At 40.9% G+C, this 26899-nt stretch overlaps 1 protein-coding gene across 1 annotated transcript in view; it reads right to left on the bottom strand.

Annotated features, from left to right (window-relative positions):
* pip4p2 (phosphatidylinositol-4,5-bisphosphate 4-phosphatase 2) overlaps positions 1-26899 on the bottom strand; it is a 63328-nt gene that overhangs the window by 10696 nt on the left and 25733 nt on the right. The window contains exons 3-5 of the mRNA XM_048528479.2: positions 22355-22461; positions 18331-18454; positions 12886-12938 (exon numbers count right to left, since the gene is read on the bottom strand). Coding sequence (XP_048384436.1) covers positions 12886-12938; positions 18331-18454; positions 22355-22461 — 284 coding nt within the window. The remainder of the gene's footprint in view (positions 1-12885; positions 12939-18330; positions 18455-22354; positions 22462-26899) is intronic.

Genomic DNA, 26899 nt, shown 5'->3' on the forward strand with positions numbered 1-26899 from the left:
CTCAAATTTCTGTGACCATATGCATGTCCAGCAGTCTCTTAAATGTCCCCAATGACCTTGCTTCCACAACTGCTGCTGGCAACGCATTCCATGCTCTCTCAACTCTGTGTAAAGAACCCGCCTCTGACATCCCCTCTATACTTTCCTCCAACCAGCTTAAAACTATGACCCCTCGTGTTAGCCAATTCTGCCCTGGGAAATAGTCTCTGGCTATCAACTAACTCTATCTACGCCTCTCATTATCTTGTATACCTCAATTAGGTCCCCTCTCCTCCTCCTTTTCTCCAATGAAAAAAGTCTGAGCTCAGTCAACCTCTCTTCATAAAGATAAGACCGCCAGTCCAGGCAGCATCCTGGTAAACCTCCTCTGAACCCTCTCCAAACCATCCACATCTTTCCTATAATAGGGCGACGAGAACTGGATGCAGTATTCCAAGTGCGGTCTAACCAAAGTTTTATAGAGCTGCAACAAGATCTCACGACTCTTAAACTCAATCCCCCTGTTAAGGAAAGCCAAAACACCATATGCTTTCTTAATAACCCTGTCCACTTGGGTGGCCATTTTAAGGGATCTATGTATCTGCACACCAAGATCCCTCCGTTCTTCCACAAGTTAGAGGTTTGGAAATGAAAGCTTTCTCCTCTTGTGTACTCAGTTTGCTGACAGCTGTAATGATTTAGCCATCCTCTGCCAGTGCATGCTGCCTCATATGTCCACCTCAACCCATTAATATGGATGCTTCCTTGGGGATGAGGAACTTTGTTTGGAGAAATGGCTACTCATTCCTCTATGAGAGTCTCTGACAGAGATGCTACAATCAATGTCCCTTGCTTGTTTTGGACAACTACTGAGCAGGGCATCAACCTTCAGACCGAATGATCCAGTGCCCTGCAATAAACTCCTGAAAAAGTCTTGCTCATTCTAGGGGCCTACTTTAAAGTTCCCAGCCTGTGGCAGTTGCACTGGATGACTGAAAGACGACGCCAGCTGGGATCTTCTTCAAAATGTTCTATGCTAATATTACTGATGAGATGACATTACTTTTACAGCGTCAACATGACTGAGCTCGTCATTGTTGTTTGCTGTGCTTTAGTAAATGCCAGGCAGTCCATCCTGTTTCATTCCTTTGTAGGAGACATTTTAGTGGTTGAGCTGACTTAAATGGCCTGCTTGGCCACTTCAGAAAGCAGATAAGAGTCAATCACATGATTCTAGAGTCACATAATAGCCAATCCAGACAAAGATTACAGATTTCCTTTTCTAAGCCACATCTATGATCCAGATGGGTTTTCTTTTTGACAACTGACAGTGGTCATTAAATTTTTATCCCAGTTTTCTTTTTGAATGCATATTTCATGCTATATGGGATTTGAACCTGGGTCCCCAGAACATACCGTGGGTCTCTAGGTTACCAGTCAAACACCAATATGCCATCATGCTTCCCTCTCTGGCAAATGTGTTGGAAGCTTTGGAGGATGCTGTATTAACGAAAGTAATAAAGTAAGTGGAAAATGGTATGCCTGGATTTTCCAAGAGCTTTGATAAAGCCTTGCAAAGGTTAGAAAAAGGACCATAAATAGGAGGTAAAGTACTGGCATAGATTAAGGACTGGCTAACAAGCAGAAGATTAAAAAATGGAAATAAAAGGACAATTTTCATGTAGGCAGGCTCCCCAGCTGGTCACAATCTACTTCAACTGAGGCCCATGAGAGTCATGAGGCCCAGTTCAAGTCCCAACTGCTGGGGAGGTGTGTAAATACCATCTCTAAAAAAGGTCAATTAGAAAGAGTTTGGGTCCAAATGTAATATTTTCAAGTTTTCAGTTAAGTGGAAATGTGCATGCTCAGCATGTTATTTAGCAGCTCACAGTAGATCTTATCAGAGTTGGTGATTGAGAAAAAATGTGGTAGATAATATATAAAGTGGAAAAATGTGAGCTTATCCACTTTAACAGGAAGAACAGATGTGTAGAGTATTTCATAACTGAGGAGACTGTAAAACATAAATGTACAAAGGGGCCTGGGTATCTGTGTCAACAAATGACTGAAGGCCAATATACAGGTGCAGCAAACAATTATGAATGTCAGTGGTGTGTTCGTCTTTATCGCCAGAGGATTCCAATGCAGAAATTGCAAAAACTTACTACCAACTGTTTGCAGATGACACAAAGCTTAGGCGGAATGTGTGTTATAAGGAATATGTCAACTTGGACAGGCTCAGTGATTGAGCAAGAACACAGCAGATGGAATATACTTCGGAGGTTATCTAGTCTGCTAGAAAGAACAGATGCGCAGGTAATTTATTAAACAGTGAAAGGTTGAAAAGTGTAATGTGCAAAGGCGTTTGGGTATCCTTATCAAAAAGTCACTGAAGGCTAATGTGCAGGTGCAGATGCAGCAATTATGAGCAAAGCTAATGGAAAGCCAGCTTTTAATTGCAAGAGGATTTGAGTGAAAGCAGTAGTGAACTGTATAGGAGCTTGGTCAGACCGCACTTGAAGTACTGTGTTCAGCCTGGCCTCTTTATCTCAGAAAATATAGTATTTCCATAATGGGAATGCAATGATGCCAGGAATTGCTAGGATGGCGGGACTATCCAATGAGCAGAGAATGGGCAAACTGGACGTCTTGTTTTGAATTTTGAGGAGTGAAAATGTGGTCTTGTTGAGACCTACAAAATACTTAAAAGGATAAAAACAGTAGATGAAACTAGGTTTTCCCCCAGACCGAGAGACTAGGGCAGGGGACACAATTTCAAACTAATTGGGATTCTATTTAAGACCAAGATGAGGAGAAATGTTTTTAAGTCAGAGGCTGGTGAAGATTCAGAATTCTCTACCCCAGGCAGCAGTGGAAACTGAGTCTGAGTACATTAAGAAATTGATAGATTTTTGATCAATGGTACAGAGGGTTGAGGTGGGTAAAAAGCATGGAAATGCGCCATCAACCACGATCATATTAAACAGCCAAGTGGGCTGAATGGCTTGCTGTTATTCCTAAAAACTTTGGCTGGATCGCACCTGGAGTAGCATGCAGAGTTTTGGTCACTTCACCTTAGGGAGGATATTATTGCCACAGAGAGAATGCACCGAAGGATCATGGATTTGCTCCCATAATAGGTGACTCTCCCATGAATTGAAATTAGGAAAATGGAGCTAGATTTTTTTTTTTAAATTTCAGAGGGTTGCAATTCATAGATATTCTCAAACCAAGGCTGTAAAAACTCAGTAATCAAGCATTTTTAAAGTAGAAAATGACATATTTCTAATGATGTACAGGGATAGAATAGCGTGGAAAAAGACAATGAAATGGATGTTCAGTAATAAAGGTATTCAATGGTAGAGCAACCTCTATAGGAGCAGGAGTAGGCCATTCAGTCTATGCCTGTAGCAAGAGTAGATAAATACATCATTATCAAGCTGTAACTTGAGTACTGGAGTGTTACAGTCGGATTCAATGTCACCTCTCAATGAAACATACAATGAAGAGATGGTTGCTAGATTTGCTGATAATGCAAAGATAGGTAGAAGAGCAAGTTGTGAAGTGGATAGGGAACCGGTGAAGAGCAATCTATCTGACACAAAAAATGTCAATATTTGGCTGATGGAGTACATATGAGAAATGTGAACCAGAACACTGTACAGGAAGGATGAAAATACTTTATAATTTACACAGAGAAATAACAGAACTGTGATACAGAGGAATCTGGGTGTCCTAGTATGTGAATTACAAATTTAATGTGAATGCACAGCAAGTTATTTGGAAGCTCAATCTCTCGCAAGAAGATTGGAATAAGTAGTGACGTTTTGGTATAGTCGTACAGGACCTTAGTAAGACGACATCTAGACTGCCGTGAAGAGTCGTGGTTTCCTTAATTAAGATATAATTGCATTAGAAGTAGTTCAGAGAAAGTTCACTTGTCCGAATATGGGAAGAAGGGATAATCTTATGAGGAAAGGTTGGACAAGTTCGGTCTGTATCCAATACACTTTAGAAATATAAGAGGTGATTTTACTGAAACATACAGGGCCCTGAGAGGACTAGGTGGAGTGGGTGCAGAGAGACCATTTCTCCTAATGGGAAGGACTGGAACTGGGAACACAGCTTAAAAAAAACAGATTTTAGCAGTTTATTTTCCTCTCTTTCAAAGTGTTATCAAACTGTAATATTGTGTTACAGATATCAGTGGAGGCAAGTTCACTGAATATTTTAAGGCCAGAAGAAAAATTCTTGATTGACAAGGGAGACAAAATGGGAAAGGGGTCATGCAAGAAAGAAGCTACAAAGAAATCAGTCACGGTTTCATTAAATGGTAGAACATGTGTTTGGGGGTAAATAGTCTCACTTAATGCCTTTGCTTGTGCTTTTTTAAAATTCTACACCAGCATTTACTGGCCATAGCCAACTGCCCTCAAGGTGGCGGCACTGAGTTGCCTTGTACCATTGTGGTACTTGGTGTGTAGGGTGCTGTGCGGGAGCTCCAGGTTTTGAGTTAGGACAATAAAGGAATGGTGATTAGTTCCAAGAAAGAAAGTTAAGTGGCTCAGACAACAACTTGCATGTAGTAATATCCCACATCTCTGCCATTCTGTCCTTCTAGGTAGTAGAGGTCGTGGGTTTGGAAAGCACTGTTAAAGGAGCCCTGGTGAGTTGCCACATTACCTCTTGTGGGTTGTTTGCTGGATCCGTCAACGGTGAAGCGTTCACAAACTGATAATTAGAAGCTTCTTTAAAAAGCAAAATTTATTTGAAAACTGTGTTTTAAAGTTTGTTTTAGAACATTTTAATGCTTATCTTCACCCCATCTACTATCAGTAGACCAGTAGAATGTAAACGTACGTAAGACCAAAGCAAAAACAAATTGCTGGAGAAACTCAGGTCTGGCAGATTCTGTGGAGAAAAAGCAGAATTCTGAAGAAGGGTCATCAGACTCGAAATGTTAACTCTGCTTCGTCTCCATTTGATGCTGCCAGACCTGCCGAGTTTCTCAGGAAATTTCTGATGTTGTTCCAGATTTCCAGAATCTGCAGTTCATGATTTTACATTTAAAACTAATTTTATTTGTTTTCTCCCCCTCCCCCCCACCCAACTTTCTGACTTTGAAATGTCTTTGATACAACTGGTTGTTTGGCTAGCTTGATGGCATCACTCCAGCCCTATAGTTGAACTTCTGGTTTAAAAACACTGCAATTTGCTGCAGAAGCACAGTACAGTGATGGAAATTACATTCACAGAGAGAATACGAGAGTCAGTGGCAAAGCAAATGTATCTCAGATTTATTTGCTTTGCTAATGACTGTGAACTTGAGCTGAGTTACAGCAAATGCTTTGGCATAAAATTGAGAACACATTTCCAGTTAGATTACATTTGTCCAGTTTTATCGTTCATTAAGAGCTCCAGAACGTTCTATCTATTTGCTACTAAAAAAAACAAAATTTATTTGAAAACTGTGTTTTAAAGTTTGTTTTAGAACATTTTAATTCTTACCTTCACCCCATCTACTATTGGTAGACAGTGTAATGTAAAGCTATTTGCTAAAGGTGGCTATTTGCCTTTAAAGGACTCATACATTTGTTGCTGTCCAGTCTTCAAGTACTATCTCCCTTTTCAATGATTCAGTGAATATTGCCGTCAGTCACTCCTGCCTGGAAATATTTGGGCAAGAGGTAGAGATTCAGTGCAGCAGCAAGGATGTAAGTGGAGATAGCAAAGATGACAGCCAAAAGGATAAATGAGTGATAAAGTTCAGAAAGCTGGAGGTATACGTTCTTCTTAGAAACACACAATAATGATGTTCTGGAAGGAGTTGGCAGCATGCTACTTCCTGACTTTGCAATGTTGGAAGTGGCTCAGAACATTACCAGAACAACCAGGTACGTTCCTTGTAACTTTTCTTAGTAAAAGATTTCAAATGCATGGTTTTTATTGATGCCTATCTTCACCCAATGTATAGAACTCTATCAATAATCAGTGCAATGTAAATACATTTAAAACTAAAACAAAAACCGAATTTGCTACAGAAACTCGGAAGTTCTGGCAGACGCAAGGTGGTGCGGTAGCTTAGTGGTTAGCACTGCTGCCTCACAGCGCCAGGTATCCGGATTCGATTCCAGCTTCTGGCAACTGTCTGTGTGGAGTTTGCACATTCCCCCGGTGTCAGCATGGGCTTCGTCCACATGCTCTAGCTTCCTCCCACATCCAAAGATGCGCAGATCAAATCGGACTGGCCATGCTAAATGGTCCATAGTGTCCAGTGATATGTAGGCTAGGTGATCAGCCATGGGAAATGTAGGGTTACAGGGATGGAGTACTTCTGGGTGGTATACTCTTAGAAGATCGGTGTGTGTTCAATGGGCTGAATGGACTCCTTTCACGCTGTAGGGATTCCATGGTTCTTATTATCCCAACAAGGTATCAGGCAAGTCAAAGTGAGATTCGACAGTGGATAACAGAATGCCATTGAAATCATGTTCTTGCCAAACTTGTTGCCCAAGATTTCTGGGGTGTCCTTCTAACTGGAATAAAAATTGCATCTGTACAGTCAATAATAAACACCTCGGAGGATCAAAGATACACGTTCGGTATCATGACATGTTCCTAATCTATTCTCACTAAAACAACATACTTCAATTCATCAAAATACAGCACAATGTGGAACAACTAAAAGCACAAAGGAAAACCGACACACATCCTGTCCCCCAACTGAGGCACCACACAGCAAGAGATTAACTAGCTTCCTGAATGCAATCTCTTTCAGTCTGCAGCATCTGACTAACACCACAGGTGTACTCTCCCACCGACCTGGAGCTACTCAGATTGCAGACAAAATTAACACAAATCTGCTTAAAAATGGAGACAAGCTGGAAGCTAGCTTGTCACACAAAGCATATAATAGTACAGTACAGCTCACATCACTTGGGGTGTCACTTCACAATGTATCCACAATTAGTTTAAGAACATGCAACAGAAAAGCAGAATGGCTAATTTAAGCAGCTGTTCTGCAAGCAAGGTTACTTTGGTAGCAATGTAAGGGAATGCCATTCATCTAAACCTGTTCATTCATACAAAAACAGATCATGTTTGATATATATCTCTTCAGTGCATTTGCTGTATATGCCTGGATACACTTTCTCTATGAAAATCTGTCTCATTTCTTCATGACTTCACTGATGATTCAGAATTGAGAGCATGTGGAAAGAGTTCCAGATTTCTAAGTACTCTGGCCTGTGGGAGGAAACCAAAGATGTGCAGGCTAGGTGGATTGGCCATGCTAAATTGCCCGTAGTGTTCAGGGGTATGTGGGTTACAGGGGGGTGGGTTATAGGGGGATGGGTCTAGGTGAGATGCTCAGAGGGTTAGTGTGGACGTGTTGGGCCGAACGGCTTGTTTCCACACTCTAGAGATTCTATGATCTTTCATCTATGCTCTAAGTAGTGGGGTCCAATTTTCAGGACATGTCAACTTATTGTGAGTTGCTCACCAGGGGAAAACAGCTTCACCAAATAGTCACTACTGGGCACCTGTGTCAATCTCCAACAAGAGAGTATCTAACCATTACATATTAATCATGTTTGTTCAATCCACCATCCTGGGTCCATTGACAAGAAACAAAACCAGACTTGCCATAAACACTAAATACCGTTGCTACAAGAGTAAGTCAAAGGCTCGGAATCCTGCATTGAATTACTCATCTCCCCACCTAGCAATCACCATTGTTCTGAAGGAGAATCACTGGACCTGAAACATTAACTCTCCTTTCTCTCCACCGACACTGCCAGACCTGCTGAGTTCTTCCAGCAATTTATTTTTGTTTCTGATTTCCTGCATCCACAGTTCAGTGTTTTGTTTGTTCCTATTCACCATTGACAAGGCGCAAGGGAGGACTGTGATGGAATACTGCCCACTTGTCTAAATGAGCATTGCCCCAACACTCAGGAAGCTTCACATCATCCAGGCCCCTTGATTATCACCATGTCCACCGTCTTCAACATTTACTACAGTGGCAACATGTACACTTTACAAAGATGTACTGCCGTAACTTAGCAAAACTGTACTTGCAACCACTACCATCTAGAAAGACAAGGCCAACAAGTTGCATGGAAACACCACTACCTGCAAATTCCCTCCAAGCCACTCACTATCCTGACTTTGATATACATCACTGTCACTGGAACTTCCTAACAGCATGGTAAGCGTCTCCACACTCCAAGGCCTGCTGAAGTTCACCAAGGCAGTGTGCCACCAGTTCCCCCAGGGGAAGAATGGGCAATAATGGAAGCCAAACCAGGCAACAACCACATTCCACGCACAACTAAAAATGTTTGAAGTTTTTAAACAGCATAAACACAGTCTGATTAGTACCCACCCCTGACCCTCAACACCCAACTCAAAATATTTCAGAAGACCTCAAAGGAATAGAAATTGAGTTGCGTTATCAACTGACCCTCATAATTTACCTGTTTAAATCCCAGTATTATTCTGGTGAATCTCCACGGTTAATCCGGCCAAGACCAACTTTCATTTCCTGAGGCGTGGTACCCAAACTGAGCACATTACTCACATGGGGTTTTCCCAATACAGACATGCCAGGCACCAAGATAGAGGCCAACATTCTACGTAGTTATTTTTCATTGCTGTACACTAGATTTTAAATGTCATAATGGGAACTGCAGATGCTGGAGAATCCAAGATAATAAAATGTGAGGCTGGATGAACACAGCAGGCCAAGCAGCATCTCAGGAGCACAAAAGCTGACGTTTCGGGCCTAGACCCTTCATCAGAGAGGGGGATGGGGTGAGGGTTCTGGAATAAATAGGGAGGGGGGGGAGGCGGGCCGAAGATGGAGAGAAAAGAAGATAGGTGCAGAGGTAGGGAGGGGATAGGTCAGTCCAGGGAAGACGGACAGGTCAAGGAGGTGGGATGGGGTTAGTAGGTAGGAGTTGGAGGTGCGGCTTGGAGGAAGAGCTGGGCTGGTTGTGTGGTGCAGTGGGGGGAGGGGATGAGTCCCAGGCCTCAAGATGACTTTCCATATTAAGCAGAGGTTCACCTGCACATCTGCCAATGTGGTATACTGTATCCATTGTACCCGGTGTGGCTTCCTCTACATTGGGGAAACCAAGCGGAGGCTTGGGGACCGCTTTGCAGAACATCTCCGCTCGGTTCGCAATAAACAACTGCACCTCCCAGTCGCGAACCATTTCCACTCCCCATCCCATTCTTTAGACGACATGTCCATCATGGGCCTCCTGCAGTGCCACAATGATGCCACCTGTAGGTTGCAGGAACAACAACTCATTCCGCTTGGGAACCCTGCATCCCAATGGTATCAATGTGGACTTCACCAGCTTCAAAATCTCCCCTTCCCCCACCGCATCCCAAAACCAGCCCAGTTCATCCCCTCTACTCACTGCATCCCAAAACCAGTCCAGCCTGTCTCTGCCTCCCTAACCTGTTCTTCCTCTCACCCATCCCTTCCTCCCACCTCAAGCCACACCTCCATCTCCTACCTACCTAACCTCATCCCACCTCCTTTACTTGTCCGTCTTCCCTGGACTGGCCTAACCCCTCCCCACCTATACTCTCCTCTCCATCTTCGGTCCGCCTCCCCCTCTCTCCCTATTTATTCCAGAACCCTCACCCCATCCCCCTCTCTGATGAAGGGTCTAGGCCCGAAACGTCAGCTTTTGTGCTCCTGAGATGCTGCTGGGCCTGCTGTGTTCATCCAGCCTCACATTTTATTATACACTAGATTTTAATAACTTGATTACATTGCCAAACGAATTCCTTTGCTCCTCTCCTCTTCATTATTTCAATAAGTTGTCAGTAAAAGTTCCCAGGTAATGAAACTATTATAGATGAGGAACACAAGAATGAAGAATTCAATGATTCCCCTAAGAAACCAACATATTTTTCAGGGTAATTGTAAGGTGCACTTATTACCCTTGTGGCAACTTGCACTTCATTGTATTCTTGCTACTCTGAAAACCAATGCTACATGGGACACATAACCTAATACATGCAGGTGGCAGGAATGGAAAAATGATGAGAAAGATAAGCTCAGCAGTGCTAACAATAACCTCTTTAGCCTTGCAGGTTAGGCCAAGTAAATTTAAATGTAACTGAAGTTTTTGTCTCCAACATGCCACTCCTCTTACTCACTCGGTGAAAAATTCATTTTCTTCCTCTACGCTCACCTGAAGAGAAACAGTGGCAAATTCTATCAGTGGATTTGATTTGTTTATTTTCTTTTTCTTAAGCTGTCCAGTTCATTACCATCCCTGTGGCCCTTTCACACTGAGGGGAGACACGTTTCGATATGTTAATACCCTGTGTAGGGTCAGCCAGCTGTGGGCTCGGAGTGGTTAACAGATCTCAACCAACTTGGAAGCGTACAGGTGGTGGTGGAACATTTCCTTCTCTGCGCTGCAGCTGGCTAAATGTTTGAAATGTTAAGAGGCTGGATGGTAGATTGTTCATAGCTCATCAACAGCAGATATACTCAGGGTGTAGGGCTGCCAACTCTCACTGAAGGCCTCCCCAAGGGTTTAATCACGTCATGTTGTGACCACATGACCTTTTTAAGACGTTATCTGATTTATTGCATCTCTCATCTTGACAATTTTTACATGTGGTTTTGTAACATAAAAAAATAATAGCAGGAGTAGGCCATTCGGCTCTTAAAGCCTTGAGCCATTTCATGAGATTACAGTTGATCATCTATCATTTCTCTGTACGATGACTGTATCACTGCTGTTTGACATTTGTAGAAATTATGCTGACTCTACATTCCAAGTGTCCTTTTACTGCATTCTTCATTACACATTGTAGCATTTTCCTACGATTGATGTTAGGTTAACTAGTCTGTCATTTCTCATTTTGTCCCCCTCCTTTCTTAAAAATTGGAGGAGTTGTATTTGGCACATTCCAGTCTGCAGGAACTATTCAAAGAGTCTTGAGAACTTTAAAAGGGAGATCACAAAAACATTTACCATCTTTTCTACTTCAAATCTTCATCTTCTGTGGAAAGTTGCAAGGATCAGCAAGACACCAAAGGATAGGTAAACAGGAGAAAACTGAAAACCAAACAAAAGCAAATATACCAAAGGGAAAACACATCATCTCCCTCTCTTTCTCTCTGAACCTGACAAAATAAATTTCACTTTTCCCCTCTCTACAACTTAAATATTCTGCACAATTTCAGACAACCACTTCATGAAATCTGCGTGCATACCCACCCAAATTTGATGCCACCAAATTCTCTAAACATTTCATCAACCGACTGAAGCTCTTGGTTTGTGTGTAAAGGTTATCTTTTACCCAGCAATCAGTGGCACAGAGACACAGAGACCCCTCCTCTAACCTTCTGTATGCTTAGGGACACATTCATTACAAAAATATATCTTTATATACTTCACCATGCCTTGTTGTTTCATACTTACTTGTCTGTTAAACACTTAATGTTGGAAACATATTTGATACATTGAATGCTATTCATAGTTTGGACATTTGTAAGTCTTTACAGCTTCAATGACAGTTTGTATTTGTGCAATGCAAATTATTTGAGACTGACAGTATTTGTGAACATTTTCAGGGTATCTGCTTGTATAGTGCTGCTGTAATGTCTATCACAGGAAACTACCAAGAATAAAAAATCAACAGAACTGCAGATGTTAACTACCAGGTATAGTCCAATTGTGTAAATGTGAAAATGCTTAAAAATGCAGTAACAAGAAAGTCACACCAGAAACCTTACTCTGGATGCTTAAACAACATGTCCCATTGATCAGAAGAACAGGGAAGGCTTTGAGTGAAAAGCCCTCAAGTCTGTTTTTTCACATGCTTGTTAATTCTAGCTTTTGTTTCGGTCCCGATCGGTTCAATGTCCAGAGGGCAGTTAATTAGATGGGCTGTGCCCAAAGCAGGCCATGAAGCCAGGTTAGGCCAATCCATAACTCTAACTGGGGTGGTGGGGGGCGGGGGGAAGAGAGAAGAGAAGGGGAAGAGGAGGAAGAGGTTCGTATTCCTAATCGTGATGGCTTTTACATTTGTGTAAATGTGGGGCTGCCAGGAGGTGGAGCAAAAGGGACAGGACTCCCATTCTTCCTATTCCATTAGCTGTTCTGTGAAAGCACCCACCTTTTACGAAGCTGTGCTTGCCTCATTTCAATTACCAGCTTGACTGAAGCCCAAGAAACCAAGTTAAATCAGAGTCTTCCAGGTTTATTACCCAACCCGTCTCAGGACGACTTTCGTAAACCCACAAGGGGGACGAAATTTCTAGTAAAACAACTATACAAAATTCTGAACAAAACAACATTGCAAATCAGCTTGCTCCAAGATCTAATAACTACTTAAACTGAACAACTTTTAACGTGGACAGCTGTTCAAGCTCACGTTTGTGCACAGTCTACTGAAATAATTAAATGGCCATTTTATCACTCACACAATCAACCCTGAAATAGCAAAACAGACTGTGCACAGGCAGGGGAGAAAGAAATGTGCCTTTTCCTTTGAGGATCCATCATTCAAAACTCGTGATTAGACCATCACAGCTCAATAATATCAGAACTCAGCAAATTACAATGAACCAAATATTATCCCATCGATTCCAAACAGGCTGAAATGTAGCCCTTGCCTTTAGCAATCATTCAAGCTAAATTCCATTACAAAAGAAACCATTCTTGTCATTTTCTAGTGAGCAAACAGCCATGGTAAGTGAGCAATAAAAATCATTCATATCTTTTCAATACTTATTGTTTTTATTGGGGAAAAAAAAGGATCTCCCAACTTTAGATATGCAAAGCAGACAATAATGGTTTGAAAATAAAACAACTGTAGTTGATAAGACACCAGAATCACATTTTCCATAAAATGATTTTAACTTACATTCTTTTGCAGTGTGGGCATTTTGCCAGAGTGTTGAACCTAACTTCCATCCACTGTAAACAAAACAAAACAAAACCAGGTCAGAGGCAAAACTCTTTATTTTCCCCTACAATGTCTCCAGAGATCACCAACAGCTTTCCATTTCTCAAGCCTTAAATCTTCCTGTTCCTCCATTCCCTTCTAAGGAAAAATGCCTGATACATTTTCCAACTACAACATCATTGATTTGACATGGGCATTCACAGAAATTTTCCCATGATGTAACAGAAGTTGTTTCAGTGCCAGTGAAAGGAATTGTTCAACTAAATGACTCAGATTATGAATGGATTGTGAGACTCTGAGGGCCCAATTTAACCACTTTTAAAGAATTCCAGAAGTAGGGACCAAGTGCTGATGCTGATGTCTTCTGGTTGGCTGGGTCCACAATCTTGGTGGGAGGCTGCCTCTGGGAGCTTTGTCCAATCAAGGACAGTGCGGCAGAACATGCAGTAGGGTGGGCTATCTGGACGGCCCGCAGCATTGTCCTATCCGCATTCAGAAGAATGCTAGCGAATCTCCTGAAGATGAGGCTACATTTTAACATTAGTCAAAAACAGAAAACTTGCAAGTGTCACATACTGGTTCAACTCAATTTGTATCTCTCAAAATGGAAGTCTAGTACATTCATTTCTAAGTATTACTGCTGCCTGACAAAGATTTGCAAACTGCGCTAGAATTATATTGGCAGTGGTGGTAGTGGTGAGGTGGGTAAAGGTGGTTTTGCTGCCTCCTGACTCCAGGGATCTGTCAGGCACTCGGCAATTCACCCACTCCTAACAGCTTCCCCAGTCGGACCCCACTTGGAGAGAAGGAGAAGTCAATGTTTCAGGTATTACTCTCCTTCAGGGCTTGAAGTCATCTCCCTGCTCTTTTGTCAGTCATGTTCTCTGGTTACTAATTCTTGAGCCAACGTAAACAGTTTCTCTGCAAAAACATCTAACAAATTTGAACACATCTAAATTCTCATCTGTTCCAGTTTCTCTGGTCTTGCAGCGCATCTGAAGTCTTTCACTCCCTGACAACATTACAATAAATCTCCTGTGCACCCTCTCCAAGAAGGTGCAGTCTGGAAGACTATACATCCTTCTCAACTTGTAGAATCATCGTCAAAGATTTTTTGTACATCACCAGCTCTCTAGAATCATAGAATACTGCAAACACAGGAATCAGCCACTCAATCTGCCTTTTCCATGTTAACTCTCAGCTAGGTCAGCTGAACAACTCAGCAGGTCCCACTTCTCTACAGCCCTGCACATTTCTTCACAGTTAGTTATTCAATATTCTCTTGAAAGCCATGAACAACTCTGCCTCCATTGCACACTCAGGCAGTGCACAGTGAATCTTGGCCACTCAGGGGTAATAAAGATTTCCTGAATGTCACCTGTCAGCTTTTGCAATCACCGAACTTCTCAGCCACCCTGCCGATGAGAACAGAAACACCCAGATTTTAATCTATTGCTGTAACTCATTTAAAATTGCATATTCTGTTCAAATTCTCTTTCATTCTTCCAACCAAAATACTTCACATTTTCCACATTACGTTTAATGAGCCAAATGTGCCACTGCTACCAGTTTATCTTTACCATCTTTTCTAGTTTCTTGTTAAAATAACATCTTTCCCCTTTCTTTTCCCCATGTAGACAGGTTTCTGTTCATTTGACAGAACAGAACAATTTTTAAAATGTAGGCTCAAACAGAAATTTAAAAAATGCCATAAACTAATCTTTCAGTCAAAGGACAGGGATTAAACCAATGCCTGTTAATAGAAATTAGCAAGCTGTTTTTTTAAAAATATTCTTCCAAAGGTTAAACCAAGAACGTGCAAGTTTTCTCATCTGCAAAGCCCCAAGAGAGACCATTTTTAAGCTTCCTGAAAAACGTAACCAAAATATATTTTGTTGATTTACTATTTTCACAATCATACAGGTTTCATACTTAATATGGAGATCATGAGACTTAATCTCAGGGTTTGGGTTCAAGCCCCATGCTGTGCACCTTTGTTGGGGCAGCAAGGTGGGTCAGTGCTGCCTCACTGCACCAGGGACCAGGGATCAATTCCAGCCTTGGGCGACTGTCTGCAGGGGTTTGCACTTTCTCCCCATGTCTGCATGGGTTTCCTCCGGGTGCTCCAGTACCTTCCCACAGTCCAAAGATGTGTAGGTCAGGTAGATTAGCCATGCTAAATTGCCCATTCTGTCTAGGGTGGGAGGGGGGTGGATCGCTCTTCGGAGGGTTGACATAGATTCAATGGACCGAATGGCCTGTTTCCACACTGTGGGGATTCTATAAACTTCTATGTTCATTTTCAGACTGACGCAAAGCTCTAAAATGACAGGCTAGCAAGGAAATATTGAACTCATATTACCCACCCAAACAAATAGAGGTTCTCTGATACAGTCTGACTTTTTGGTCAGGCGAGACAAATGATTAGGTCCCTGATGAATTCAGTGAATGTTCAGCTCAAACAGGAACAATTTCTTCAGATGTGCAGTTAATCAAATCTGTTGTGGACTTTTTTCTTCCTTTATTCATTAATGAGATGAGGGTGTTGTTGGCTGGGCAGCATTTATTGCCCAGTCCTAACTGCCTACAGGACAGTTCAGAGTCAACCACATTGCTGTGGCTCTGGAGTCACATGTAAGCCAGACCAGGTAAGGATAGGGCTTCCCTAAAGGTCATAAGTGAACCAGATGGGTTTTTCCAACAATCGACTATGGGTTGATGGTCATCATTAGAATCTTAATTCCAGATATTTTACTGAATTCAAATTTCACCATCTGCTGTGACACAATTTGAATCCATGTCCCTAGAACATTATTTGTGCCTCTGGATTAACAGTCCAACGACAATACCACTAGGCCATTGCATCCCTGTTTGCTTCCCATGTGCACTGTTGCAGAAGACACATTCACATTGTTCACAAGCAAGAGCTCATTTGTGAATAGTGTCTCACTCATCAGCAGATATCAAGCTCACTTTAGCCTTGAGAATTTGATTGGTGAAACAACAGACAAGTTGCAAATCAAGACAAGCAGTGGAGTTATTGAAAAAATGGCAAAAGCAATAATTTCTCGAGCTTTTAGGCCAGATGGATATGTGAAGCTAACCTTTTACATTAAAAAAGCACATCTTTTACTTTTGTAACAGTACATTAATAGTAGTCAAATTGACTATTCATGTGTTATTTTCTACACATGTTGTATATTGCTTTTCTTAAAACACTTCCCAAACAAGCAATGCCTTGCCTAATAATGGTGAACAGTATAAAAGGAGTGTGCATATTTAATATCTACACTGGCTCTATGAATGAACAATTAATTCAGTGCCATTCTCCAGCCTCATCCCCATAACTCTGCACGTTCTTACTCTTCAGATGATACTCCAATTCCCCTTCACTGGCTTCAATTAAACCTGCCTCTGCCTCTCAGGCAGAAGATTTCAGACCTCAGCCACATAATGAATATATCTTGACTGTGCCCAAAATACTACTACTTTGAAGGTAGCCCATTGCTCAACGAGTTTTATCTACTAACCTCTGCCTCCAATTTATCTTGTACAGATCTACTCTTATCTCCAGTTAACTATGTTTGCTCTATATTATTCACTGTCCTTTTCCATAGTCAGCCTAATCCTTGTGATACAATGATCATAATTGCCTAAACATTCCCCTACAGTATTACGACCCATCTGATTTTCAAAATATGCCTCGCAAAGTCTCATTTCTGACTGAATTTGAAGCTTACTGTTAGAGTTTCTGGAACACTTCCCACATACTTTAGTTTCTCCAGTTAACTTCATGTCTGTCGTTTGGAAAATGTTAAAAGTCTACTACAAAGGGTGTAATAGCAGAAAATTTAAAATACAAAGTATGACTGAAAGTCTGCATGACTTCATAAAGGGGAAATCATTCCTGACAGGTTCAATATTCTAATTCTTTGAGGAGGCAACAAGCACGATATATGAATGGGAAGCAGTAGATGTAATGTATTTGGATTTTCAGAAAGCAATTGATAAGGCACCACAGGTCAGGCTACTTAATATATTAAGATTCCAAGATGTTGGTAATCACATATTAGAATGGATAGAGCATTGGCTAACTAATAAAAAGCAGACCGCAGACATGAGGGCATTTTCAGGCAGCAAACTGTAAATATTGATGTGCCACAGGGAGCAGTGCTGGAATCACAATTAGTTATGATATATATTAATGACTTGGATGAGGTATATTAATGTTTTACAGCCAAGTTTGCAGATGATCCAAAAACGGTGGAAAGGCAAGTGCTGAGAATGACACAGAGTCTACAAAGGTATACACACAGGTTAAGCAAGCATGCAACATCTAAGCAGATGGAATATAATGTGGAGAAATGTAAGTTAAAAAGAGAAGCTGAATATTGTTTAAATGGAGAAAGACTGCCGAAAGCTATAGAACAGAAATGCGGAACTTTTAAATCCTGAGGCATTGTCCAATTTCACTGGGGAACAGGGAAGGCGAATGGAAGTTGGCCCCCTTATTTCAAACAGAATGGAGTATAGGATGGTTTTGCTATAATTATACAAGGCACTCGTCAGCTCACTAGAATACTGTGAACAGTTTTGGGACTCCACTCCAAAGAGATCATCCCTGATTAGATAACATTCAATTCCACTTCCCTGCTTTGTCCTCCCATAAATGCAGATTCCCTTACTGATGAAAACAAAAATCTATCTTAGCCACAGATTCACTACCCTCAGAGAAGAAATTCCTCCTCATCTTATTCTTAAATGGGTGACTTCTTGCTTTAAGATTGTCTCTTCTGGTCCTAGGCTATCCCCAGAATGGGGAACAACCTTTCTGCATCCATCCTATCAAATCCTCTAAGAACCTTGCATGTTTCAATAAAGTCACTTTATTGCATGAAATCTGCTAGGATCGCGTGTCAATAGGATTATATGTTAGTCTTCTAAACTCCATAAGATAATGCCCAGGCTCTGTCCAACCTTTCCTTCTAAGGTAAAGAATCCACAACTACACTTCTCTCCACTTTAATTCCATCCAATCCCTAAGTACCAACTGTGTGAACATTCTCTGAACTGCTTCTAATGTATTTGTACACTTAAACAAAAAGAGACCAATACTACATACAGCTCTTCCAGATGCTGTCTCAACAGTGCCCTGTAAAACTACACTCCTTTTATCTTCCATTTCTCTTGCAATAAACAACATTCCATTATCATTCCAATTTCTGTTTAATGTGCAGCGAACATTTACCAATCAAAGCAAGTAAATGTAATGGAGAGCAAGTTACTGCATAAATATTGTGTAATTCATGATAAGGCTTTTCTAATTGCTACTGCAGCTGGCAGATCCTTTCTTATTCATTGCTCACAACTATCTTACTATTCACATAGCAGCTACATACATACCAGAAAGGTATTCCCACAATGTCCGCACACCACACGTGTACCTTCAGGTTGCACTGGCAAGGCAGGCTGAGCAGGTTGTTCCTCTGGGATCAGCATCACCGGACCCAAATTTATTATGCGTCTACTGTGGGGAAACAAATGCTGCATTACAGTGCGTATTTATACTAAACTTTGAGATTAACAACTCTGAAAACATTTATCACTATTTATCAGAAATAGTAAGAACTGCTGATGCTGGAGTCTGAGATAACACAGCGTGGAGCTGGAGGAACACAGCAGGCCAGTTGATGTTTTGGGTCAGGAGGATCAACTTTCCGGCTCCTCTGATGCTGCCTGGCCTGCTGCATTCCCCCAGCTCCACATTGTGTTATTTATCATCGTTTATCAGCATTTTCGCAACTTGGCTCCGCTGCTGGACATAAAAGGTGAGCTTACTCCAGATAAAATCTCAGACCCTGAACTGATATCATTCAGTTCAATAATAAAGAAACTGTCCAAGTTGATTGCTAACATTATATTAATAACTGAACACTTTTTCCAGCTCATGGTTTGCACATTTACTTGAATATCATCTCTTTGAGTTAGTACTAGATATAGAATCAGCAGCAATGCCTTCTGTGGAAAACTGGCGACTCACTGCTAATCATGGAATGTCGGCAAAGAACAAGGAACATAGGAAAAGGCCACTCAGCCCCTCAATGTCCTTGATGTCATTAGTATTTAGAAATTAGTCAGTCAATCTCCATCTTAAACATACTCAAAGTCTGAGCTGCTACAGGCCTCTAGATAAAAGATGTCACATTATCCTGGTCTAAAACAGACTCCCCCTTACTCTGTCCCCCTTGTTTCTGGGCTCCTGACTAAGGAAAAATTATTACCTGCATCTACACTATCTGTCATTAAGTGTTTTGTGGGTTTCAATGAAATTGTCTCTCATTCTTCAAAACTCTACAGAACACAGGCGCAACTTGCTAATCTCTGTTCAGAGGACAGTCCCGACAGCCCAGGAACAAGTCTGGTGATCCCTCATTACACTTTTCCCGTGACAATAATATGCTTCCTGAGATAAAATGAGGAAGACTGCACACTACTGCAGGTGCAGTCTACCCATGCTTCTATACAACTGAAGCAAGATTTCTCTAATGCTGTGCTCAAATGCATTTATGACTAAGGCCAAACATACGACTAGCTTTCCTAACTGTGCCTGCAGGTTAGCCTTCAGCAACTTATAACCCTTTGTATATCTAGGCTTTCTAATTTCTTACCATTTAAGAAATAACACATATCTTTTCCTCCTACCATAATAGGTAATCTCATTTCTACACATTATATCTCTGCCCATTTATTAAGTCTGTGCAAACCCTGTTTTAGCCATTTTGCATCTTCTCTTCACAATACACATTCCCACCTAGCAAGCAGGTAGTATTACATCTGGTCCTGATATCTATATCTCTGATATACATTGTGAAGGTAAAACCAGAGTAGTGATCATAGTGGCACCCCATAAGAAGCCTGACAACCTGAGAAAGACTCACTTCTTCCTTCTCTGTCTTCTACTTGTGAACTGATCTTTAATCTATGCCAGTAAATTACCTTCTATAATATGTGGAGAATTTTACCAACAGTCTCCTGAAAATCCTGACTACACCCACCAATTTTACTTTATTGATTTGGTTTGTAACACCCTAAATAAAATTCCAATTGGTTCAACAAACACTGATTTTTGCATATATTCTGACTAATGTCAAATCAGATCATTATTTTCCAAGTGTCCATTTACTACATCCTGCCATTTCCCCAGCTATTGACGTGAATAGGCAACGTGATATAGTAGCTTTCTTTTCTAGAGGATGGGGGATTTCAAGATTAGGGAGGCACATTTTGATGGTGAGAGTAATGGGGCTCAAAGACATGAGGGACAATTTTTTTTTTTAACATAGAGGGTGGTTCATGTGTTCAATGAACTTCCTGAGGAAGTGGTGGATGTGAGCACAATTCTAACAATTAAAAGATATTTGGATAAGTACATGAATAGGATTGGCTTGGAGGGATATGGGCCAGGAGCAGGCAGGTGGGACTAGTTAAGTTTGGGATGTTTGGCGTGGACTGGTTGGACCAAAGAATCTATTTCCGTGCTGTATGACTATGCTGCAATTTGTAGTTTTATCTCCCGATCCCTTCAGAAGTATTGTTACAATTTTTTACCTTTCAATTTGCTAGAACCATTCCATATTCTATAAGATGTTGGAAAATGATTACCAATGTGTCCAGTACTGCTTTCAGAGGTAGAATATCAGTTTCTAGTGATGTCAATTTGCATCACCAAGAGTAGCTCAGTAATCCTGCTACTGACTAGGTCACAAAGAATATGGACTGTCAGATTAGATCCGTGCTTAGTTGCAAAAGAATCAACGTATGGGAGAAGCACCTAGTTAAGTTAACCTTGTCCTCACTATGTTTTATTATAGACATTTCAGATCATGCCAATGTTTGCAACAGTGCCCAAAAGGGGGAACTTGAGCTGATCTTGCCTTGACATAAAACTAATGTTGAATCCCTTACAATTAACATCCTAGGCTTATCTTTGACCACTGAATTAACTAGACTTGTCACATAAATACTGCAACTTCAACAACAAACCAAAAGCTAGAGATTCGCAGTACATTCCTGCACAACTCCTCAAAACCTACGCACCAAAAAGGCACAAGTTGCAAATATGATAAATTACTCTCCCCTCGCCAGAATGAACTTGGCTTTAACAACATGCAGAATGCTTAACATAAAGCAGAAAATAAGCTGCTCACTTGGTCTACACCATATCTATCATCTTGAGCATTCCCTCTCTCCACTGCTCACAGTCAACAGCAATGTGTAACATATACAGGATGCACCGCAACACTCATCATGGATCCTTAAAGAGCACCATCCAACGCTGCAACCTCTACTACCTGGGATGATGAGGGCATCAGGTTCATGGGAACACTACCGCCTATAATTTACCCTCCAACCCCAATTTCTATGCCTGATTTCCTCTTAATCGAGAATCTAGCACTACAGTCACTAAAATAGACATGAGGCAATCTTTTTCCTCTCCGAGGCTACTGAGTCTTTGGAACTAAAGGCTTGGTGGAAACTGAGCTCTTGAATTTTTTAAGACAAAGGTAGACATATTATTGCTAAACCAAGAGAGTATGAGGTTATCAAAAAAGGCTGGAATGTGAATTTAAGATTACAGACAGATCAGCCATGTAGATGGAGGAGGCTGCTGGAAGGGTTAAAAGGCCTACACCTGCTACTGATTTGCATGTTGGTATATTAGCAACACACCATCCTGACTTGGAACTTTTATTGCTGTTCCATCACTGTCACTGGGTCAAAATCCTTGCTCTCACTTTCCTAAAGTACACACCAAATGGACTTCAGTGGCTCAGCAAATTGATTCAACACTTTCTCCAGCGCAATATGCAATGATGAACAAATGTTGGGCTTGTGGGCAGTTCTTACACACCATAAAAGAATAATTAAATACAAGTTTAGTTTCTGTTCACTGCCTTCTGCAGAACACTTATGTGAAATTCCTCTGCCATTTTCTAATGCTTAACTAAAGCTCCACAAGTATTCCAGATTAATTAGTTAGTTGAAATACCTCTGCTAGCATACCTTCTAACAGCTCTTTCTGGCAAAGACATTTTCTGTAGAACACATTTTGAAATATGGTACTATTAAATCAGTACAAGATAGTGAAACAATGACCATTTTAAAGATCATAGACAGCAACAAGTGCTGGTAATTTCATTGGATGATATCTGCATGTTCGAATACCCACGCTGGAAATTTTCTCATGTATTCTCCATGTCAGAACGTGACGAAAAAATAGGTGGAATCTCAGAGAGATGCATAAATAGAAATGATAATGGCCTTTGGTCTAAGCTATAGGCTGTCAAAATGGATTACTGAAGAGTTCATCAAGCTCCAATGATAGAAATAAATTCCTAAACCTAAAATGCAGCAAGTTCATACCAACCAGTTAGGCCTTGGACACCCAATACGTCGTGAGGTGTCCTTGCAAATAAGGAGACAATTGCAAGGACATCGTACATACTTCTTCCCTGAGGGAGGATTTTTGATTGGCTGAAAAACAAACACCATTTAATTAAAAGACGTAGCTTCCAAAGTTAACAGAAGTCTCTTCCACAAATATCTTAAAATACTAATGACAAGTTATGAATTTTACAAGGCTGGTTTAGGTTGAAGTAATATTGCACAAAATGTAAAATACATAATTCGTCAGAGTCCCGCAAGTTATAAGTAGTTATTCCTATGGAAATACTGGCAATCTAAACATTGTGTAGGTCATTTCCTTAGGAACACACAAGCTTTTTATCCATTATTTAGCGTGAGACATAATTTGATTTTGGTTACCTTTGTGTTGTATGCCTAAATGACTGTAGTTAATAGTTAACTAGAAATCTAGATTTTAAATTTATAGTCAATTTAGTGTCAAATACTCTGCAGAACAGTGTCCCACATTCTTAATTACCGGGTACAAGCATTTCACTCCTGAAAGGTCTGTTTTAAACAGGCTATGGCCTTTTTCCTTGTCTTCCCAACTGTCAAAGTTTCTAACCAACTGTTCACTTAATATTTTAAACTTTGATCAATTCATCCCATACTTTTATATTCTGAACAGGACTTCCAGAGGACTTGTAGTCCTCTTGATATCAAGGCCAATTTCCATTGGCTTTTTGTGTTATTTTCTGTACCCTTTCCTGGCATTTTAATGAATTAAATTCTTTGATCCCAAGTATCTTTGAATCTCTGTTGTTTCTATTTAGAAAGTGCATTGGTTTACTTTTTGAATGTGCAAAGTCAATGTTTCATACTTGTCTACAATGAAATCCATTTACCACAGTTTTGCTGTTCACTTGACTTAGTGCTCTCTCTCTGTGACTTTATGCCTTCACAAACATTACTTACACTACAGCCTTTGTGTCATTGACAAATTTGTGGTTTTTTGTTCCCTCATGTTACTCATTAACAAATACATAGAGAGGCCTCAGTAGACCCTCTTATGACATCATAAGTCACATCTTGCTAAATTGCAGACTGATTGTGTCTAAATTACTCAAAAACATTCAAGAAGTGACTCAAAAGATCACAAAAAAATGCTTCCTTCCATGATCCTGTCTTTCAACTGAATATACTACTTTGCTCAAATATATTTTCTGCTTTCCATACAAAATGTTTAAGAATAACTGATGAACTGAGAACTGCAACAGGACTACACTGTTGAATGAGACAAGGGAGGAAATAGCAGGAGCATTGACAATCATTTTAAATTCCCCCTGGCCACAACAAAGCTATCAGATCACTGGACGACTGTCAATATGGAAGTGTTATTCAAGGGAGCAAGAGAAAAAGCAGAAAACTACTGGCTGGTCAGTCTAACCTTATTGGTGGGGTAATTATTGGAAGCAGGTCCAAGGGGCATGGAGAGGAAGGGATTAATCAAGAACAGTCAGCACGGTTTTGTTAAGGGAGGTCACATCGGACCAACCTGAATGAGTTTTTCAAAAAAGGTAACCAGGTGTGTTGATGAGGGCAATGCATTTGATGCAGTCTATGGGGAATTCAGCAAGAGTTTTGATAAGGTCCCACATGGGAGACTGATAGCAAGAGCCCATGGGATCAAAAAAAATTGACAAATCGGATCCAGAATTGGCTGAATGGCAGGAAAAAGAGGGTGATTGTCAAGGGGTGTCCTTGTGACTGGAAGCCTGTGTTCAGTGGGGTTCTATAGGGATTGGTGCGGAGGCCCTTGCTGTTTGTGGTATATTTAAACTTTAGATAATGATTTAGACTTGAATGTAGGAGAATTGATCAGTTAAGTTTCCAGATGATATAAATGTTAGTTGGATGGCAAATAGTGAGGAGTATGGCTTTAGATTACAGAAGGGTGTAGATGGACTGATGGCAATGGCAATGGCAAACTGAAATCAATCTTGATAAATCTGAGTTGCAAAGTCGGCATTCTCTTATTTGTCTTCGATGAAATCCCATTTACTTAAGTGGGACAAACAAGGCAAGGCAACATATGATGAACAGCAGGATCCTATAGAGTAGTGTCCAGCACAGCACAATATTCCAATCTGTGGCTTCACCAATGATTTATAAAGTTATAACAAGACCTTCTTTCTTTTATATTCTATGCCCCAGCTAATGAAGGCAAGCATCCCGTATGCCTTCCTCACCATCCTGACTACCTGCGCTGACACCTTCAGAGATCTATGGACACGTACACCAAATTGATTGTTTTGTCCCAACACAGGCTAAACAAACTGAAGGCCCTTTCTCTGTAACACAGACCTGTATGACCGCAAGTAACTGCCACAGGAAATAACTCTGATTGTGTCAAGCTTCGAGTGTTGTCAGGGTTGCATTCACCCAGGTAAATGAAAAGTGAGCCCTCAAATCCCTGATTTTTGCTTTGTACGTACATGTAGACAAGCTTTGTGGAGACAGGAGAGTTCCTCACTGTTGAATTTCTGCCTTCTGACTGGCTCTTGTAGGCTGCACTTATTTGCTGTTCTAGTTTGCTTCTGGCTAATCTTCACAACGAAGATTGTGAGTGCGGAGGATTCATTGAACAGCAAGGTGTAACAGTTTAGATTCTTTCATATTGAAGGTGGGCATTGCCTGGCACTTGTGTGGTGAAAATGTTACTTGCCATTTATCAGCCCAAGTTACAGAGGTTTTCCAACATATGGGCAGAATTGTTTCAGAATGTACATCTCTTGGAGGTACAATATTCCACAGAGTCACCATGCTGAGTGAAGAAATTCCACCCTATTTCAGTCTTAAATGGCCACCTTTATTCTGCAATTGAGAACCCTGGTTCCATACTGACTGGGAAACACCTTAACTGCATCCATCTGATGTGCCCTACAACAATTCTCTACGTTTCAAAGAGATCAATTCTCATTGTTTGGAAAGCTAGAGATGACAGACTGGCCAGTTCCTCATTCCTTCTTCATGAGACATTCTGCTATTTCAGGAGTTAGCCAAGAGAAACTCTGCTGCAGTCTCTTGAAGGCAAATACGCTTCTTTCGATGAGGAGGCCAAAACTGAGCAGGATACTGTGCAATCTCTGCTAGGGTCTATTCAACTGTAGCAAGACATCCTTATTCCTATACTCAAAACCCCTTGCGATGAAAACCAACATACCATTTACCTTTCTAATTTCCTGTGACAGCTGTTTGATAGCTTTGAATGACTCAAAAACAATGACATTCAGTTATTTTGGGCAAGAAGACTTCCCAAACTCACTATCAAATTCGCTTACAGGACATCTACCACTAGCAGCTCAAGGTTCAAATACAGAAGCACACAGAACAGTACAGCACAGGAACAAGGCCTTCGCCCCACAGTTTACTGACACCAACCAAAACATCGAGCAAGGTACAGTTCATTCCATGACTCAGACAAACACTGTTATGAAGGCTACAAAGAACCCTGTGGATATTGGTCTTCACTCCCTGAAAACAGAAATGTTCGACTTATTCCTACGCAAACCAGTGTGACAACAAATTGGCTGGAGCTCAAATAAAATCAAAATAGTATAGATGCTGAGGATCTGAAATAAAAACAAAGTGCTAGAGAGACTCAGTAGATCTATCAGCATCTGTGAAGAGAGAAGCAGAATTAACATTGAGTCCATTACAACTCTTCTTCAGAACTATACAGTAATCAGGTTTCCTTGCCCATGTTCAACCTGATACCATTAGGACTCCCTGTGCAATTCCCTCCCAAATGCACACCACTGTGTAGCCTTCTCTGGTGCATCTGTTTTAATCATGAGTCAGGACTTGTTTAAGGCTTATGATGGTGATGTCCAGGACATAGTGATACACATGGAATCATATCTTACAAACCACATCAAGCTATTGTTGGACTAGACTGTAGGACAGATCACCCAATTTTGATGAAAGTTGTCAATGTTCACAAGGGAGGCTCAGCAGGGTCAACAAGTCTGAGTTTACCAGTGTTATTTCCAGTGCCTCGATTTGCCAGATGGTTCGCCCAGATTCACTTGGTAGTGACGGACACAACAGGAATGATTTAGCAAGCTATCCAGATGGTATTTGAGAATTCAACACATTCCTGAATTTGGGGCTGCATCTATGACAGACCAGGTAAAGACAGCAGAAAAGAAAGAGAGTGTACCAGATGGTTTGTTTTTGCAAATATCAGGAGTGGTTACGTTGTCCAGATTGGTGCCGAATTCAGATTTAACCAAATACTTTGGTGGGATTTGAATCCAGGTCCCCAGGGAATTAGCCTGAGGGTCTAGATTACTAACTCACAGAGTGCGACCATTATTATACCACTGCCTCCTACTCTAGTTACTGAGACGGATCATGGTCAAGTTACACCATTCAAAAAGAGCCATGAACGTAATTCCCTTGAACACCATCAAATATAGACTAATTGGCCATTCCTCCAGAGTGCAAAACAGCTGCTCAGTCAGTAAGAAAACAGATTGGTTTTTAAAGTAATTCACTATATGTG

The sequence above is a fragment of the Stegostoma tigrinum genome, chromosome 5 (genome assembly GCF_030684315.1).
Source record: "Stegostoma tigrinum isolate sSteTig4 chromosome 5, sSteTig4.hap1, whole genome shotgun sequence".
NCBI lineage: Eukaryota > Metazoa > Chordata > Chondrichthyes > Orectolobiformes > Stegostomatidae > Stegostoma > Stegostoma tigrinum.